The sequence below is a fragment of the Mandrillus leucophaeus genome, unplaced genomic scaffold (assembly GCF_000951045.1).
Source record: "Mandrillus leucophaeus isolate KB7577 unplaced genomic scaffold, Mleu.le_1.0 Scaffold125, whole genome shotgun sequence".
NCBI classification, from domain to species: domain Eukaryota; kingdom Metazoa; phylum Chordata; class Mammalia; order Primates; family Cercopithecidae; genus Mandrillus; species Mandrillus leucophaeus.
In genome coordinates, this window is record NW_012100876.1 from 925,727 (window position 1) to 943,726 (window position 18,000).

At 56.0% G+C, this 18,000-nt stretch overlaps 2 protein-coding genes across 3 annotated transcripts in view; one reads left to right on the plus strand and one right to left on the minus strand.

Moving 5' to 3' along the window:
- DOK4 (docking protein 4) lies at positions 1–13,978 on the plus strand. 2 transcript variants are annotated; one of them, XM_011971845.1, is made up of 9 exons: positions 1–36; positions 6,325–6,573; positions 9,999–10,106; positions 10,303–10,417; positions 10,706–10,825; positions 10,946–11,135; positions 11,892–12,030; positions 12,198–12,321; positions 12,439–13,978. In XM_011971845.1, the coding sequence occupies exons 2-9, from the start codon at positions 6,508–6,510 to the stop codon at positions 12,555–12,557; spliced, it is 981 nt and encodes a 326-aa protein (XP_011827235.1). In that variant the 5' UTR covers positions 1–36; positions 6,325–6,507; the 3' UTR covers positions 12,558–13,978. The 2 variants fall into 2 exon arrangements, with proteins under 2 accessions (XP_011827235.1, XP_011827234.1); XM_011971844.1 differs by lacking the exon at positions 1–36 and having other exon boundaries at positions 6,142–6,573.
- POLR2C (polymerase (RNA) II (DNA directed) polypeptide C, 33kDa) overlaps positions 13,934–18,000 on the minus strand; it is a 16,212-nt gene continuing 12,145 nt past the window's right edge. Inside the window, exons 5-9 of the mRNA XM_011971843.1 lie at positions 16,635–16,763; positions 16,159–16,210; positions 15,790–15,958; positions 15,565–15,639; positions 13,934–14,942 (exon numbers count right to left, since the gene is read on the minus strand). Coding sequence (XP_011827233.1) covers positions 14,798–14,942; positions 15,565–15,639; positions 15,790–15,958; positions 16,159–16,210; positions 16,635–16,763 — 570 coding nt within the window. The 3' untranslated portion in view covers positions 13,934–14,797. The remainder of the gene's footprint in view (positions 14,943–15,564; positions 15,640–15,789; positions 15,959–16,158; positions 16,211–16,634; positions 16,764–18,000) is intronic.

Here is an 18,000-nt window from a genome sequence, read left to right on the forward strand (position 1 = left end):
TGAGCAGGCGCTCCTGGCCCGGGCCTCGGCGCCCAGGTAAATTGGGGGGCGCGAGGCAGGGAGGGGAACATAGGCCGCGCAGAGCCCGCGAGAGCCCCAGCGACTCCCACCCCTGATTACCCTCAGTCACTTCCCGAACCTGAGGGACGCTCCGTCCCATGGGACCTTCCTACTCTGGGGTGGAGGGGCTCAGAGACCCGTCCCCTACAAGCCAATGCCTGGGCCCTGAAACTCCCTGCGCTCTCTCCACCCTCAGCTCTCGTCTCGGGGTAGCCCAGGTCGCTAGATGACCTCACCCGCACCCACACAAACCCCATCCGAACAACCCAGGCCCTGCGCTCCCGGGCCTGCCAGCCGGAAGGGGCATAACCCAGCCCCTGGCAGCTCCCAACCTTCTACCAGCCTTCCTACTCCTCCCCGGGGCCTCCTGTTCTCTCAACTCCTCCAAATTCCAAGAGATGATTTTTTGTACCCCAGCTGGCCCTCACTGCTGACCCCCTCCTGACTATGGGGTTTCTCCCTACAGCCCAAACTCATGACCAGCTGCCTCCTGTCCTTGAACCTTTCTCCACTGGCCCCCAAGGTCTGTCTACCTTTTCCCCAGTGGCCCGCAAGGCCCTGAATCCAGTTACATGCTTTCTGTTACTGAAAAGGGGCATTAGCTGAGGCTGGGCACCTGGGTGATGTGGCAGAGCAGGGGCTCTGTGCAGCCCGCCTGCCCCAAGCCATGGGGACACGTCAGTTGCTGGGGCGCTTCCGCTTGGATGGAGGGTGTGGGTTGGAGGAGTCTGATGGTGAGGGCAGCGAGGGGCCTGGCAGCAGCTCTAGGAGACTACACTTTACTGTGTGGGGTGGGCTTGCTTAGGGCAGGTTCTTTCCTAGACCCTTTCAGAGGGATGTGGCACAGGTACAGGCTCTTCCTGCCCCTGCCCCCGCCCCCAACTCTGGTCCCAGGAGCTGTGTCTCCTCTCCCCAGTTGCTTGCGTTGCTGTGCTGGTACTGGTTACTCCCAGGATTTCCCTCCTGGGCAAGGCAGCAGGGCTGGGCATGACCTCACCCCACAACCCTGGCCAAGGTGGGGCTGCCCAACCAGGCCTGGCCTCGGTGTCAGCAGCACACTCTTCCCTGAGGCAGCTCTGAACCAAACTGCGGGTCTTGAGCGCAGCTGGTTCTCCAGTAACAACAGCCTGCTGGCCATGCCAGTCAGCGCTGAGACCCAGGAGCTGGGAGCCTGCTGTGGCTCACTCACCTCTGGAAGCTGAGCCAGGTCCAGCCAGATGGAGGCTGGTGGTGGTGGAAGAAAGGATGGGGGGGAGGACAAGTCCTGGAGAGAACGATGCATTCAGACCCCAAATATTGAGCATCTCTTCCCCACCGGGCACCATTCAAGGAGCTGGGATAGAGCTGTTAACTAGACAGACGAAGCTGAACCATCAGGGAGCTGACATTCCAGATGTCTCTCTATGGTCAGAAACAAATGGACAGATGTAGGAACAAGAAAATCCCATGGTGGTGTGCGATGAAGGCAGCCACACCTGATGTTGTGAGAGAGGCTGGCTAGCGGGGATCCTTTGGTGAGGGTAGTCAGGGAAGGCCTCCTGGGGGAGGTGGATGAAGCAGTGGAATGAACCATGAGCGTGTGAGGGAATGATGTTGTAGGTGGGAAACAGCTAGTGCAGTGGTCCCTCGAGGGAGGGGTTTGGCATGTTGAGGGGTGGGCAGGGGACCCAGGAGAGCAGAGTGGTATGCAGCCACAGCATTACTCTCTTGGCTTAAGGGTCTGGGGGACCGTGGCTGTTCAGATGTCCCCTCCTTCTGCCGTCCCTCTCTGCCCAGGTGGGTATTTGGTCTGTCTTTGCCATCCACCTTGATGGGACTCACCACGTTTCATGTGGTCGCCCCATGGGGATCTGTTGGGAGCACTCCCAGCCCGCCCCTGATAACAATCTGGGGGTGGGGTGGGGGGAGAGCAGCAGGTGATGGGAAATGGCCCTGGTGCTGGAGAGAATCCCACAGATCCGATCTTCGCCGTGGGGTAGAGACAGCCAGATGACACCGAGATGGTGTCCAGGTAGGGCTGTTCCTGCAGCCCGATAAGATCCGATCTGTCAGGGATGGGGAGGCCCAGCTAGGCAGGCAGCCGCCCGCTCAGTCATTGGTTGCAGTCTCAGCGAGTAGCGTTTGTTCTGGAGCCAAAGCCTCCAGGCAGAATCCAGGTGCGAGAGGGAGTGCTCAGCATGGCTGCCCCATGGGGCAGGTGGGCAGGGAGGGCCCTGGGAGTCTCCCAGCCCCCCGGCCCCCAGGACACCCACCCTTCCTGGGGAGAGGAGCGTTTTGGAGCTGGCTGTCCCTGCACGGGAGCCTGTGCTGGCTTGGCACCAGGCAGGTACTGTCCCTGGGTAAGCAGCAGTGTTGGTACCAGGCTGGGAGGCGGGATACGGGGGGCCCTTGCTCCCCTCCTCCTGCACTGGAACCCTGAGAGGGGCTGCTGAACACCCTGCTTAGCTGGGAGCTCGGAGCTCACAGTGCTGGGGAAGGACCCAAGACCTCAGGTTCTCTCAAAGTAGCAAGCATTCTTCCTGCTGCAGGCCTTTGAGGCTGGCAGTGGCTCAGGAGTGGATGGGGACAGTGGCCCCAGGGACAAACAGGGCAGGGGGGCTACTTCAGCCCGATTCCTGGCCTGCCCAGCCTGAGCTGCCCTCCACTTTTTGTATTTTTTTAATTGATTTTTTTGAAATTTTTTAGAGACAGACTCTCACTCTATCACCCAGGCTGGAGTAAAGTGGCTTCATCACAGCTCACTGCTACCTGGAATTCCTGAGCTCGAGTGATCCTCCCATGTCAGCCTCCCCAGTAGCTGTGACTACAGGCACGTGCCACACGCCCCCGGCTAAGTTTTTCATTTTTTGTAGAGACGAGGTCTCTCTATGGTGCTGGGGCTGATCTTGAACTCCTGGCCCCAGGTGATCTTCCCACTTTGGTCTCCCAAAGTGTTGAGATTACAGTTGTGAGCCACTATGCCCGGCCTGCCCTCCACTTCTTGCTGTCCTATTGGGCCTTCACAGGCTCAGCTTGGGGGCTGCCTCGCTTGCTTAACACGGTGCATTCCTTCTGGAGGATGGTGGGTTGGTTCTGGGCTCCCCCTACCACTTGACACCACTGCCTGTCAAATTTATGGCTCCACTTATTGGCCCTGACCTTTCCCTCCTCTCCATTCCCAACCCCCCTTTGCCACACCATTTTAGGTCCTAGGTTAGGTCTTGCTCTTGCAAACCTCATTAGGGACTAAGTGTGGCCAGGGGTCCCTGTGACTCAGGGCCAGAGTAAGCTGGCAGGACTTTGCCACCCAGCCTTCCCGGTGCAGGTTACTCTTCCTGCTGGGGACCTGGGGTATGGGACAGGGACAGACTGCCTATGGACAGACGCAGCAGGAGCACTCCTGAGAGCTTGGGGCCACAGTCCCTGGTGGGGCGACACTGGGAAGGAGCAGGCTGGCTTCTGGTGGTTTCATCACCCTGTCTGAGCAGCAACTCTTGAAAACTATATCCCTTGAAGAAAACAATGTATATATATATAGCCCTTGGAGTTTTCAAGGTAGAAGCTCTAGCCAGGTGCAGTTGCTCACACCTGTAATCTCAGCACTTTGGGAGGCCAAGCCTTGTGGATCACTTGACCCCAGGAGTTCAAGACCAGCCTGGGCAACATGGTGAGAACCCATCTCTACAAACAAGTTTTTAAAAATTAGCTGGGCATGGCAGTATGTACCTGTGGTCCCAGCTATTCAGGAGGCTAAGGTGGGTGGATCACTTGAGCCTGGGTAGTCGAAGCTGCAGTAAGCCGTGATCGCACCCCTGCATTCCAGCCTGGGTGACAGAGAAGGACCCTGTCTCAAAGGAAGAAAAAGAAGGCCAGGCACGGTGGCTCATGCCTGTAATCCCAGCACTCTGGGAGGCCAAGGCGGGCGGATCATGAGGTCAGGAGATTGAGACCATCCTGGCTAACATGGTGAAACCCCATCTCTACTGAAAATACAGAAAATTAGCCCCACGTGGTGGCGGGAGCCTGTAGTCCCAGCTACTCGGGAGGCTGAGGCAGGAGAATGGCATGAACCCGGGAGGCAGAGCTTGCAGTGAACCGAGCCAGCCTGGACAACAGAGCGAGACTCCATCTGAAAAAAAAAAAAAAAAAAGAAGAAAAAGAAAAAGGGTAGAAGCTGTTGTCCCAAGTGGGCAGGCAGGTGCCTCATGGATTCATTTCCTCATTTAAAGTAGGTAAATTTATTCACTTTTTTTTTCCAGTGGGGAAATTGAGGCACAGCGTCTTAAGCGGCTTGCCCAGGACCACACAGCCAGCTAGATTCACACTCCAGGCTGTGCTATGTCTGGGCTGCGCTGGATGAACCCGAGGGGCCCAGTGGCTTCCTGTAGACGTGTTCTGATAGGGGGCTTCCACACTGTGGACCCACAGCCAGTGGCCAGCCTGCTAATCCTCTTGGAGGGGAACTCCTGAGCTGGTCCTTGCTCTGGGGAGAAGGCAGCCCCAGAGGCAGGCGGTGAAGACAGAGATGAGAAAATTGACCCATCTCTAGCTGCCAGAGCCCAGGTGTGGCAGAGCTGTTGGGGATCAGTTGCCAGTGGGGGACCCCAGACCAGACCTTATAGGAGGAAAGTAGACCACCTAACTGTGGGAGGGTCTTGGACCCCAGGGAGCTGGGATAGAGGCAGTGAATGGGCAGGAGTGGAATTGGGGGGTATCAGGGTGCAAGTGGGATAGGGGAGCATTACCCTCTCTGCCCGTCCCTTGTTTGTGTGTGCCCACTGGGGTAGTCCCATCTGTTCCTTGTTAGGCACTCAACAGACAGGCCTCCAGGACATTAATTAATGCCAAGCTGCTGGCACAACCAGCAGCATGCCTGCCCCAGGGCCCCGTTCTGGCAGCACAGACACCCAGCTGACCCCAGAAATGCTGCCCTGTTCCCACCCGGTGATCCTGAAGACACAGGGGCCACATTGCTGGCATAATCCTGCCCCTGAGGCTGGATGGCTTAGGTGGCAGGCAGCCAGAGATGGCAGTAGGATGTTCCCCCTCAGACTGGCCTCCATCACCACCCTGGACCTTCTCCTTCATCCCTGGCTCTGCCCCAGGCCTGCTGTGTGACCTTAGTCATGTAACTTACCCTCTCTGGGCAACTTTCTTTCCCCATCTATAAAATACAGGGGTTAGACTGGGTCATCACTGAGGTCTCCCTTTGAGTTTGAGTCTTTGTTATCTGTAGATCCGCCTGATTTGGGGTGGCCCTGCTGGTACCCCCATTTCCTGCTCCATATTTACCTCTCTCTGGTGTCCCACACTGTCTCCTGCATGTCTTGTTGCCCCAGGCCCTGGCTGGTTCTCCTATAATTAACTCCTGCCCATGCTCAGGACATGGAGGCCCGGCTTGGCTTGGCCAGACCCAGTGGCCTGTTGGGACCTGGGCCCCACCGTCACGGACTGGCCAGCGTTCCCAACCCCAGGGCCAGGGCAAGGCGTCTGCTCCCACAGTGGCCACCTCCAGCCGGCCCAGCACATTCCTCAGGCTTATCTGGGGGCCCGCCCCACTGGACTCTGCCCTCCCACCCAGGAAGCAGCACCCAGAGCTGTGTGCGGAAGAGTTGCAGGGCCTGGGAGCAGACCCTGCGTGAGCTCAAGGTAGTGATTCTTAGCCTGGGGCTGGAGAGAAACAGGTAGAGGATCGGGTCCGGCAGGAGGGCAGAGGGGTTTGTGGGGGCTGCTGAGCTGACTAGGCAAATTGTCTTTAACATTACAGAGCGTGGGGTTCACTCAGACACCCAGGGGTCATCTCCTGGGACCCCCATCCCCCATCTCTGGGAAGCGCTTGCCCCTACCCCTGGGAGCGCTTGTACCCAGGAAGGGGCTTTTGCTCTTGGCAAGTTGCCCTAAATTTGCCCCAGAGTTATCACAGTTGATGGGGCCCCAAGCCCGAAATGCTGAGGAACAGCACTCCCCGCCACTTCCCTTCCTAGGTCCCCACCTCCACAGCAGGAGCCAGAGCCAGTCCTCCCAGGAAGGGGTTAACTGCCAGCCCCAGCCGTGAGGGAGGGGACTGGGCTGGACCATTTTCCTCACTGCTGCCTCCACCTCGGTTTTCCTGAATGGTTCTGTCGTCCTGGGGTGGGGAGGGAAGGGAAGGAAGAAGGGCGGGAGGAAGGCGGGAGGGAAGAGGGAGGGAGGAGTGTGGGAAGAGGAAGGAAAAAAGAGAGCGAGACAGCGAGAGGAAGAGAAAGATGTCACTGCCTCTAATCTCCCTGTCATTTTTATTTCCAGCAGGCGCCGGGCGAAGGAGCTGCTAGAACAATGCTGAGGCGGGGGAGGTGAGGAGCAGCCCCTCGCCCGGCAGCCCCGACAGAGTGTCTGGAACAGGTGATTGGAGGAGCCGGAGACCCAGGCACCTGGACGTTCTTCCCCTCGCCTCCGCCAGGCCCCGCGCCCCCAAAAGGTGGGAAAAGCATGGCGACCAATTTCAGCGACATCGTCAAGCAAGGCTACGTGAAGATGAAGAGCAGGAAGCTCGGGGTGAGTGACCCTGACCTGCGGAGGTGCCCTGCCAAGGGAGGGGGTCCCGAGGACTGGGTCCCAGGCACGGAGGCATGGTGTGTGGGGCATGCGGCTGCCCGCTGGCTGCCGGGCATCGTGCATCTGTGGTCTCGGGGCTTCTCGCCAGCGTGCTGCCTGGCATGTGCCTGGGCTGGATTCTGTCTGCTGCAGCCCCCGCCCCAGAGGGCTGGCTGGCATCCCAACAGCTGGGCCAGTGGTGGTGGTGGTGGCAGCAACGGTGGCCGCCGATGGGCAGGCGGCTCCCCTGCTATTGTTGAAGTTGTCACCACAGCAGCAGCAGGAGCGGCTGGCAAGGCCGGGCTGTGTCTGAGCTGAGAAGCAGCGTCTCATTTCCCCTGGCCTCCTCTCCCTTCCGTTTGCCCCCTACCCCCGGCCTCCCCTCACCTCTCCTGGCCTCTTTTAGGTCCTCTCCCCTTGCTTCCGACTGCTTTCCGTGTGCAGATATTTAGTATATTTCAGATTGTCGTTTTCAATGTTAAAGAAGTGTTTGAAAAGGGGAGTGGTTGGCTAGGGGAGTGGTTGGCTGGGGGAGATGGGGTGGTGTGAGGCGCTGAAGCTGATATTTATGTGGTTTCCAAATGAGAACTTTGGGCAGAATGGTCCAGTGCTCTGGGACAGGCTGCTTCCCTCCAAGTTGTTGGCTTGGTGCTTGGCCCTGAACTGGGGGCTTGGAGGGGCTACAGAGAAGAGGTCTCACTGGGCATGCATCCTGTCCTACCCCCTGTAGACCCCCAACTGGTGAAGACCCCTCCGAAGACAGGAGCAGAGGGGATCAACTTCATGATCTCGGTGAGGCTGTCTGAGAGCTGCCTCTTTTCCTCTGCCAGGCCCCCCTGCCAAAGACAGGTCTGGCAGCTAGCTGCCCCTTCTCCTGTAGGAAGGACAGCCCTGGTGACTGAGGTCACCCAAGTCTCGTGTTTGACCCCGGACTCCTGTCCCTCTCTCCCTTTTCTTTCCCATTGCCTTGAAGGGGTGGGTGGGCTCAGGCTGCTCAAGGCTTCCTGGCTCAGCCTGAGGGGGGTGGGGGGCATGCGGAGTGGCAGAGGGATCTGCCACCCGGCTTCCCTACCTGGTTACCAGACAGAGCAGGGCTGGCCTTGGAGAGGGCGGTTCTGGCCCCACCTCCCCTCCTGTTCCTCCCCACCCTGGGGCTCAACCTAGTTGAGACTGGGCCCTGGCAGCCATCGACTGCTTTGCTGTTCCTCTGAAAGGCGGATCAGCCCACTGACTTGGAGCACAGAACAAAGAGAGAAGCTGAGGCTGAGGTAGGGAGGCCAAGGAAGCAGCGGCTTCGCTTCTAACATCACTCCTCATTCCTATGGCCCCAGACTTAGCAGGTCCCCAGGGCCAGCTGGGCTGAGGCCTTGCCCAGGGCAGAGCATGCCAGGAAGGCACCGGCTACAAGGGCAGCCACTTGGGCTCAGTATCAAACCTGTTCCAGAGGGAAGGGAGACTGAGCGGCTGACAGGTGGGCACAGCCTGGATGGGAAGGTGGGGCGTGGCCAGGCCCTATCCATGCAAGGAATTCTCTTCCCTCTGAAACCAGGAGCCTCACTTCCCCTGGTATGAGAGGCTGCAGTCCCTCCCCAGCAGCCATTCTCATCTCAGCCGACAGAGGTGAGGGGGGAGGGGCTGAAAGAGATCAGGAGTCAGCACTCATACCTGCCAGGGCCTTTCTCCCGTGGCAGAGCTGTGGCAGAGTGTTTCTGAAGCACTGATCAAAGCCCTGTGCGAAGTGGGAAGGAGGGCTCTTGAGCGCGTGGCTCCCTGGGGCTGTGAATGTGTATCCTGTAACCAGGCAACCGGCGTGCTCAGGTCCCCAGGCCTTCTGCCCCTAATGCTGTGGGCTGCATGGAGCCCACCCTGGCAGGGTGTATCTGGGTCGGCAGCATCCATCCATTCATCCATCCATTCATTCACGGTTCCTTCATGTGGTCATTCACTTGTTTAGCATGGCTGTTAATGAGGCTACCAGGATATGAGTGAGGATTCTGAGGATAAAATTCAGTGTCTGTCTTAAAGGAGCGCTGCAGCTGAGAACTGAGGGCTGCTGTGGTTTAGGTGGGTAGAACAGGGGCCGAGCCAGGGTCAGGAGTGCAGGAACAGACATGCCTCCTAGGGTTCCAGATAGGAGCCAGAAGTGGCCTGGCTCTGAGTGGTATCTTGAAATGGGAGCTGCCTAGGACCACTGCACCCTGGGACCCTGCCTGCCGAGGACCTACCCATGGCACAGTAGAGCTGAGGAGAGGGTGGGGCCCAGAGGTCCCCTGGCCTCCTCTGCTGTGCTCTCGGCCGCCACTCAGTCTCCCTACTGTTTCCAGTAAGAGGAACACCAGAGATGCCTGGGGAACAGGCTCTGCAGGGCTTTTGAAGTGCCCGCTGGAAGTAGGTAAACCCCAGCCACAGACTTTGGGCAGAAAAAAGCCTAGGTGGGAGGGAGGATCTGTCCCTTCAATCCTAGAGTGGTCACTCCCCTCCCCTCCCCTCCCTACCCCCTCGGGGGAGTCCCTGAAGCTACAGAGAATGTAGGTGGTTTAAGGTACAGGAGACTCAGCAGTGGCCAGGACCAGGAGGGAAGGCACCATGCTGTGGGAGGAGCCTCAGATTCCTAGCTCCACCCCTTTACCTCGAACAGCCTTGGGTTCCCAGCTGGAACTGCGCCCCTTACACTTCAGGGTTGGTAAGAGAATGAAAAGAGAGGGTGAGTGAAAGCCCTGGGAGACAAGAGTGGGGGTTACCTACGTAAAGACCCTCACCTGACTCAGAGAACTAGGGGCACGGGGATGTACAGGTGGGCAGGAGGCAAGGGTATGTACAGGTGGGCAAGGGGCAAGGGTCTAATCCCTGTCCCCAGGAGACCCCTCTGTTGTGGCTGGCACTGCCCGAGCCCTGGCCAGATCCTGCAGTAGGCTGTGAGGGTCTGCCCTGGATCTAGACAGCCTGCTGCAAATACCAGCATCACCATTCCTTAGTGTTTTGATGCCTCCCTTTCTCCGTCTATAAAATGGGGATAACAGGACTTATCTCAGGAGTGGCCCTGAGACTGCACAGTGCGAATAACAGGTGTGAGCAGGAAGCACTCAGGAACGCTGGCTACTCGCTAAAAGCGGGGCACACAGTAAATGGCAGGTCAGGAGAGCACCCTTTGTGGAACAGCGTTTTGGAGCCAGCCAAGAAGTCAATGACTTTTCAATTTGGGGAGGAGGCTTCTCTCCCAGGGAGGTGACACTGCTGTTGACTCCCACTCCCGGTGTCCCCAGGCTGGGGCTCCAGGGAAGGCTGTGCGGCACCGCCCCCTGTGGCAGGCAGGGGTGACTGCAGGGCCATGCTGGCGGGGTGGGAGTGGTCCAGGGAGGTCTGAGCCCTGTCATCTCGCCCCACAGATCTACCGGAGGTGCTGGCTGGTGTTCCGGAAATCCTCCAGCAAGGGGCCCCAGCGGCTGGAGAAGTATCCAGATGAGAAGTCAGTGTGCCTCCGGGGCTGCCCCAAGGTTAGGAGGCCTGGGTCCTAGCTCCCCCAACCTGTAAGCAAAGACAGTCTCCTGAGGCCTGAGGTCTGTGCACCCTCCTGGGGGTGGCAGGGCTGTGGGGGATGCAGAGAGAGAGAGAGACACAGAGAGAGAGAGAGAGAGAGAGAGAGAGAGAGATGCACTGGCCTGGCTAAGTCCCTCGTGGATGCTGTCCCAGGTGACTGAGATCAGCAACGTCAAGTGTGTCACGCGGCTCCCCAAGGAGACCAAGCGGCAGGCGGTGGCCATCATATTCACTGACGACTCGGCACGTACCTTCACCTGCGACTCAGGTGAGGCGCTGAGTGTGGACCTCCATCTGCCTCCCCTGGGGTGGTCATGGTCAGAGGTCCAGCTAGGAGCGGGCAGAGCAGGGCTAACCCTGGGTGGAGATGGTGGTGGGGTATGTGTGGGGTTGGGGGTGCCTTCAGGGAGCAGGCCCTCAGGGTTGAGGCAGGATAGGCAGGCAGAACCCACTGTCCTTGCCCTCCCTGCTGTGCATGGTGGCATAAGTCAGGCTGGGCAGATGGGTTGGGCTACCGGGCTCCCGGAGCCGCATGATGAAGTAGCATTTTCTTCAGAGCTGGAGGCAGAGGAGTGGTACAAGACACTATCTGTGGAGTGTCTGGGGTCCCGCCTCAACGACATCAGTCTGGGAGAGCCTGACCTCCTGGCCCCAGGGGTGCAGTGTGAGCAGACAGGTGAGGCTGGGCCCTGGCCCTGGCGGTGGGGAGGGGGAGGAGGAAGAGGAGAGGAAGGGAGGGAGGAAGCCCCCATCTGGGGCATCTCTGGGCCCACTTGTCCACCCTCCCCAACACCAGATCGCTTCAATGTATTCCTGCTGCCCTGCCCCAACCTGGACGTGTATGGTGAGTGCAAGCTGCAGATCACGCACGAGAACATCTACCTCTGGGACATCCACAACCCCCGTGTGAAGCTCGTCTCATGGCCCCTCTGCTCACTGCGCCGCTATGGCCGGGATGCCACACGCTTTACCTTCGAGGCTGGCCGGTAGGACCCTCTCGCCTCTCAGCCCTGTCCTACCATGGTGTGATGGGGGCTACCATTCACTCTGTGTTGGGCACTGCGCTAGGAGCTTGGTTTATTTATTGGCATAGCAATCCCAAGGGGGAATGTAATGTTCCCATTTTACAGACGAAGAAATGAAATGAAGGCTCAGAGGAGTAACTTGCCCACAGCATGCAGATCAATTGAAGCTATTTACCAAGTCATAGACTACTTTGGCTTAAGTCAAATGTGGGTTCAGGCACTTACTAGTTCTGTGACTGTGGACCTGAGTCTGGGTTTCAGGGATAATAAAGTACCTAACCTCCTAGCATTATAGTGAAGACTGGGTATCCCCTCACTTGAACTCTGGAGTCAGCCTGCCTAGACTGAAATTACATATAATCCTCTGCAGAACCTTGGTTGAGTTATTTAGCTTCTGTAATGCCTCAGTTTCCTCATCTATAAAATGGTTTGGGAAAATGCATAACAATGAGGAAACCATTTATGGTACAAAGACCAGAGGGAGGTGGTAGAGAAAACTGAATGGGTTAATTCTTGTAATGCATTTTGAGCACCAGCTGGTTGAGAAAATGCTCAGCATGTTTACATCATGTGGTCGGACCCCCAGACCACAGCCCTGCCTGTCCTCCTGGCCTGGAAGGCAGCCACAGCTTGCAGTTGCAGGACAGCCTAACCAATTACATGCATGTCTGTGGTGGGTCCCCACCGTCTTGCCCTCTGTGCCATCTGTGTCCCCAGGATGTGTGATGCTGGGGAAGGACTCTACACCTTCCAGACACAAGAAGGGGAGCAGATTTACCAGCGGGTCCACAGTGCCACCCTGGCCATCGCTGAGCAGCACAAGCGGGTCCTGCTGGAAATGGAGAAGAACGTGAGGGTGAGGCAGCGGGCATCAGTCCAGGTTACAGGGTCGGGGGAGGGGGGCGGGTGGGCAGGCAGGGCCAAGTACCTGGGGTACACAGTGGAGGCAGGTAGGGCCTTGGGCGGGCTGCTCAGGGATACTGTGAGCCACTAATGGGAGTGACCCCTTCCTTTGCCCCACAGCTGCTGAACAAGGGCACGGAGCATTACTCGTATCCCTGCACACCCACGACCATGCTGCCCCGCAGTGCCTACTGGCACCACATCACGGGTTCCCAGAACATCGCCGAAGCCTCCAGCTATGCTGGTGAGTCGCTTCCATGCCCCACACCCACCTGCCAGGAGGCTCTGTGGAGGATGAGGCCTATTGGGCAGGGGTCTTTTGACCTAGCTCTGAGTTCTGAGCCTGCTTCTGTGCCCACAGGTGAGGGCTATGGGGCAGCCCAGGCCAGCTCGGAAACAGACCTCCTCAACAGATTCATCCTGCTAAAGCCAAAGCCCAGCCAGGGGGACAGCAGCGAGGCCAAGACCCCATCCCAGTGACCACAGTGCTGGCGAGCACCAATGACTGCTGGGGGCTGCCTGCCACAGGGCTGGCTGCAGTGTACCGTGGACAGCCTCAAGGGGCTGTCGGCCAAGAGCCTGGAGAAAGGGAGCAAGCTGCCCTCTCCTTGCCCCCAAGGGTGAGACTGGACTGAGGCAAAGGGCTGGCCACACCACCTGAGCATGTGTGAGGGGCTGGAGCTACCGTGGGACTATATACTGTTAATGATTTTAATATATATGGCTTATGACATACTCTGTATCAATGAGATCCCCTCACCCTCACCCCATCCTTCCCCACCAATACACACACTTTTTAATCCTATGACCAGGCCATGGTCAAGGCTGTTTTTGAGTATAAGGGCAGTTGTGTCCATCCTCCATGGCACAACCCTCCTGCTGCCAGAACCTGCTTGAACTACCAGGGCCAGAGGAGGGGGACAATCAGAGCTCGAGGCTGGCACTCTGACTGCTGGCTTTTCCCAAACAGCCCAAGGGCCGGAACAGCAGGTGGCTTCTCAGTTCCTCTGGGCCTGGAGTGACACAGGAAGGATCTGCGCTTCCACCGTGCTGCTTGCCAGCCTTGCAATTGGAGTTTTAAGCAGAGGTGACATCTGGTTGACGCCTCAGGTGAAAATCTGGTTTTAAAATGTAACTTCTGCACAGGCTCCTTCCTGCTTTGTAGGCTGGGAAGATGCCCTCGGGGTAGGGATGCTGATTACCTCAGCCATGTGGAGGAAGGCTGGAGCCTGTTCCTGCCCCACGGCCAGGCCAGGAGGGAAGGCTGCAGCAGGACTGCCGTGGGGAGCACCCCTGCTGCCCCCCTCACTGACCAGGGGTGGACAGTGCCCAAGCAGAGGGAGCCCCTTGGCCCTGTTTGGCCACCCTCTAGCCAGCCAAAAGCACTCTGAGACCTAGCCCTTCCCGTTTCCTCCTCCCCACATGGTGCTGAGGCTCCCTGCTGTAATGCAATTAAAGCAATTGATTTTCTAGTGCTGGTATTTGTTGACTACCATGCAGAAGGGCTATCTTTCTATTCACGTCAAACCTTTGGTTGTGTGGGGTTTTTTGTTGTTGTTTTTTGGGTTTTGTTTTTTAATACTTTAGGGTCCTGATTTGTGGGAACAGACCTTGTAAATAACCACTATCTGAGTTGTGGCAAGTTGTGGCAGGAGGATGATAAAGCACGCAGCCCCTCCCAAAGGAGCCCTTGAGCTAGGGAGGTGGTGCAGTCAGCCTCGCTCTCAACGTGACCTGGGAATGACCACCCAGAGGGATGAGCTAGCCTGTAGAGGGGAACTGGGGTCCAAAGGTCTTTGGGGAGGGAGGCAGAGCTGGCTGGCTCAGCTAAGTGGCACGATGACGCATGAAGGAGATTATGTTGTGCTCTTTATTGCCAAAAATAAACACTTTTAAAAAGACAACTTCTGTTAATCAATAAATATCCTTTCCTTTCTGTACTGGATCTCTGGTTTTCTCCAGGCTGCCTAATTAACTGCTTTGTACATGTTCCTATCCGGAGACAGTGCTAAGGGGTTAGGGCCAGAGCCTTCATTAAGGAGAAATGAAATATTCCTCCTGTTTATGTGGGAGGGACCCTTGCTCCTGCGGCAGCTTCCACCCTCGCCCACCACTACCAAACTAAATGATCAGGCCATTGATGGTGAAGGGGTTCATAACTGCTGGACAGAGAATGAAATATCATGTTTATTTGGTGGGGAGGGGACAGCCAGTGTCTAATGCTATTCCAAAAGGTTACTTCTCAAATTAGGGACACCTGGGAATTTGAAGTGCCAGCCCTGGGACAAGGACTGGAAAGGTTTATAGGCCCCTTGAAAAAAGGCTATGGCACTTGATCCTAACACTAGAAATCTAAGGTACAACTGAAAATGACTCATCTTGGACAGAAAGGGTTTAAAGAGCTGGACTAACCAGGAGAGAAGTGCAGTTGGTTCCCTACAGGTGCGTTGGAAACAGTCCAGAAGGGACCTTCTGGGATCTGGGGAGCACTGCTGCCAATTATGAACAGCAGTCAGGGCCAGTAAAGACCGGTCCTGCCTAAACACCACTGCATCCCTGGTAATCTATCTGTGACCCTCTTCTCATTGGTACTGATGTCCTGCCAAGACGCTCAAGCAACAGTAGACTAGATTCTCAGAAACTAGAAGAGTCTGAAGAGAGACCCCCATATCCAGCTGCTGGCCTGAATCTCCGTTTTTGCTGAAGCAGGCAAGCTGCAGTTAATTTATGGTTAGCACATCACTCTGGATCTCGTGGCTTAATTGAGTTTGTAAATCACTCAGTTTCTTCTTCAATCCAGAGAGGGCTGACAGGACAATGGTTTCAGGACGCAGAGAGCCACAAGACTCCACGTTGTAGTAAAACCTAGGAGGCAAGAGTCCAGTGAGTGCCCTGTGAGGCAGGGTGGCCGACCCGAGCTCTGGCCATGGACAACCCTCCCTCCTTCCGGGTCTTGGCTCTGTTCCCACATGGAACTTGACCTTGGGCCAGGGCTGACTTCCTTTCGTCTAAAACCTCTTACATAGGGTAGTTTCAACACACTTTGCACGACTGCAAGGAGGCTACAACTACCTCATAAGGTACCTGTGAAAATCCTAAAGTTCTGTATGTACGCATGCCCCACTGAGGAGAGAGTGGAAAACCAAGTGAGCAGTGACCAGTGACAGCTCTTTCACAGTCACCCCTGTGGAACTTGGGTCCCAATCTCTGGCCCTAGCATTGACCTGAAGGATCTCTTCTTTGAGGGCTGAAAATCAGAATAGGAACAACCTGGATAACTGGAGGTTCCTCTTTGTCACAGTGACCAAAAGGGGGCTGACAGCCTGCCCCGGGATGTGCACATACCACAGGTCTGGTTTAGCAGTCAGCAGCCCTCCTCAGCTTGTGAGAACTACGAGGTCGGGAAGAGGGACGCCTAACTCATGGCCTGAACCAAAACCATCCCTTCTTACACACTTTACCTTCCCATGTCCGGGCAGGCTCTTACCTTTCTGGCTTGCCGTTGGGGTCATAGGGAGCCTGCGACTCATCCTCATCCAGCTCCGAGTACTCACTCTTTGGCCTGAGGTCAAACACAGGTCAGCACAAGGTTGCCACTGCTGCTTTTGAGGCACCCAAGTTCCTAGAGAGCCTGCCACCTCTCAGTCAACAGCAGCCATTTCTATGACACACCCACCCCAAATGCCTGCCATCACTCCTAAGGGGAACATACCATTCCTCAGGCTTGGGGTACACTGTGTGCCTCAGGGCATTGTCTGGATCGTATTCAAAAGCCACCCCTGCAGTAGGGTTCCACTTGGCATGCTCCTTGCCAAAGCCCTTTTTGGCATAGGCTCGAAGTCTCAGCTCCTGGCCCTTTCTCAACTTGACGATGAGGATGTCTGCAGGGAGAGGCACAAGTCAGTCAAGGTCCAGGAGAGACATGGTTCTCCAAATTCTGACTTGGAGTGCCACTGCAAGACCACACACATCTGGAAAAATGGGTCTAAAGCCAATTTGCGAGGAGACCAGGCAGCACGAGAGGCTGTGTCTGGTCTCTGCTTCCCGCTGGCCCACAGAGTGACAGATCAGGAAGACTCACCATCCTGCTCCACGTAGTCATTGGGGTCATTATCTCGGTTCCGGGATGTCACCTGTAGGGAGTCCACCAGGCATTCATTAGCTGCTCACCTCCCCAGTCACCTCCTCTGGCATCCATATCCCAGCACCTCTAGACTGCAATCTGTCAATCAGGGAAGGAGCACCTGACGAGGTGGTGGCACAGATGCCCCCAGGACTCCAACCCCCACTTCATGGTGTGGTGATGGCCTCAGGCAGAACAATTCCATGGCCTTTAAAAGGGTCCCTGGGTGACAGAGGGTGTGCAGCAGCAACGATGCTAACCATGCAACGATGCCCAAGAAGAATCCAGAATTAGCACTTCTAGGGATCAGATTAAGGCAGAAGGTAACAGGGAATGCCAACATTTGATAAGGATCAACCCCAGTCTAGCCCACCTGGAGCCAGCAAAAGAAGAGAAAAGATCCCAGGGAAAAGAGGCTGCTCTCCTGCACTGACCGGAATGACCCGGGGGCTGTTGGAGATGAGGTCTCGAGAGGTGACATGTCGCGTCTGGTCTTCATTGCACCGCACGTCGAGGGTGAACTCCACTGAGCACTCGGGGCAGAACTCCTCACATGTGCAGTCCTAAGGTAGGAAGAGAAGCAGGAATGAGTTTACAGGGAGATGGCAACTCCTGCCTTGGCTCCTTGTCTTGGTTCCCTGCATCTAATGCCCAGTTCCTTAAGTTTCTTCACCTGTAAAAAGGGGTTCATCAGTCTCCAGGTTCTTGTGGGCTGTGACAATCTGGTATACCATTCTCATGGACTGCCCAAGTTTAGAGACAACTTATACATACATTGGCACCCACATTTCCTTCCCACTCCCACCAGCTGCAAAGCCACCTCTGGAGACACACTGCTAACATCTCCCTCTGGCCCTTGAACTACTCTTCCTCAGATAACCAAGGCTATGAGGCAGAGGAGGATGCTTTCACACTCTATAGTTCAGCTTCCCAAGAACTAAGAGGACCAGCTTAGGAATGTAACCATCATTTAAAATAAAACCACCAAGGAAGAGAAAAAAGTACCTTTCAAGTTCTAGACTACTCACCTTTTCTAAAAAATCCTTTCTATTATGGAAAATTTCATATATAACCACCTTCCATAATTATTAACATTTTGCCATTCTTAAAACAACTGACTCATTCCCAAGTTAGGGACTATTAATTGCAGTTCCACTTCAGGCAAGAAGACAGTTACTAGGATGCAATCAAGCAAGTTGTTCTCTCCCTCACACCAGTGAGGAAAACCCAACATTCTTTTGATGTTTGCATGATAACGAAGAAGCAGCAGCTAGAGGTCCCACCTGGGTCCTCTACAGTCACACACAGGTGAGGTATGAAGGTAACCCAGAACCTTGAGACAGAATCACTTTTAGAAATATGAAATGGGGCTGGGCACAGTGGCTCACACCTGTAATCTCAGCACTTTGGGAGGCTGAGGTGGGAGGATCGCTTGAGTCCAAGAGTTCGAGACTAGCCTGGACAGTATGGCAAGACCCTGTCTCTACAAAAAATATAAGCAAATTGTATTTTTTGGGTGTGGTGGTGCACAGCACCTGTAGTTTCAGCTACTTGGGAGGCTGAAGCAGGAGAATCATTTGAGCCCAGAGGCTGAGGTCACAGTGAGCCGAGATCATGCCACTGAACTACAGCCTGGGTGAGAGAGTGAGACCTGTCTGAAAAAACAGAAAAAGAAGTATGAAATGGGAGAATCAAAACGTAATGGAAGATAAAAATATGAAAAGATATTCAACCTAAAAAAATGTACTGAGGCCGGGCGCAGTGGCTCACACCTGTAATCCCAGCACTGTGGGAGGCTGA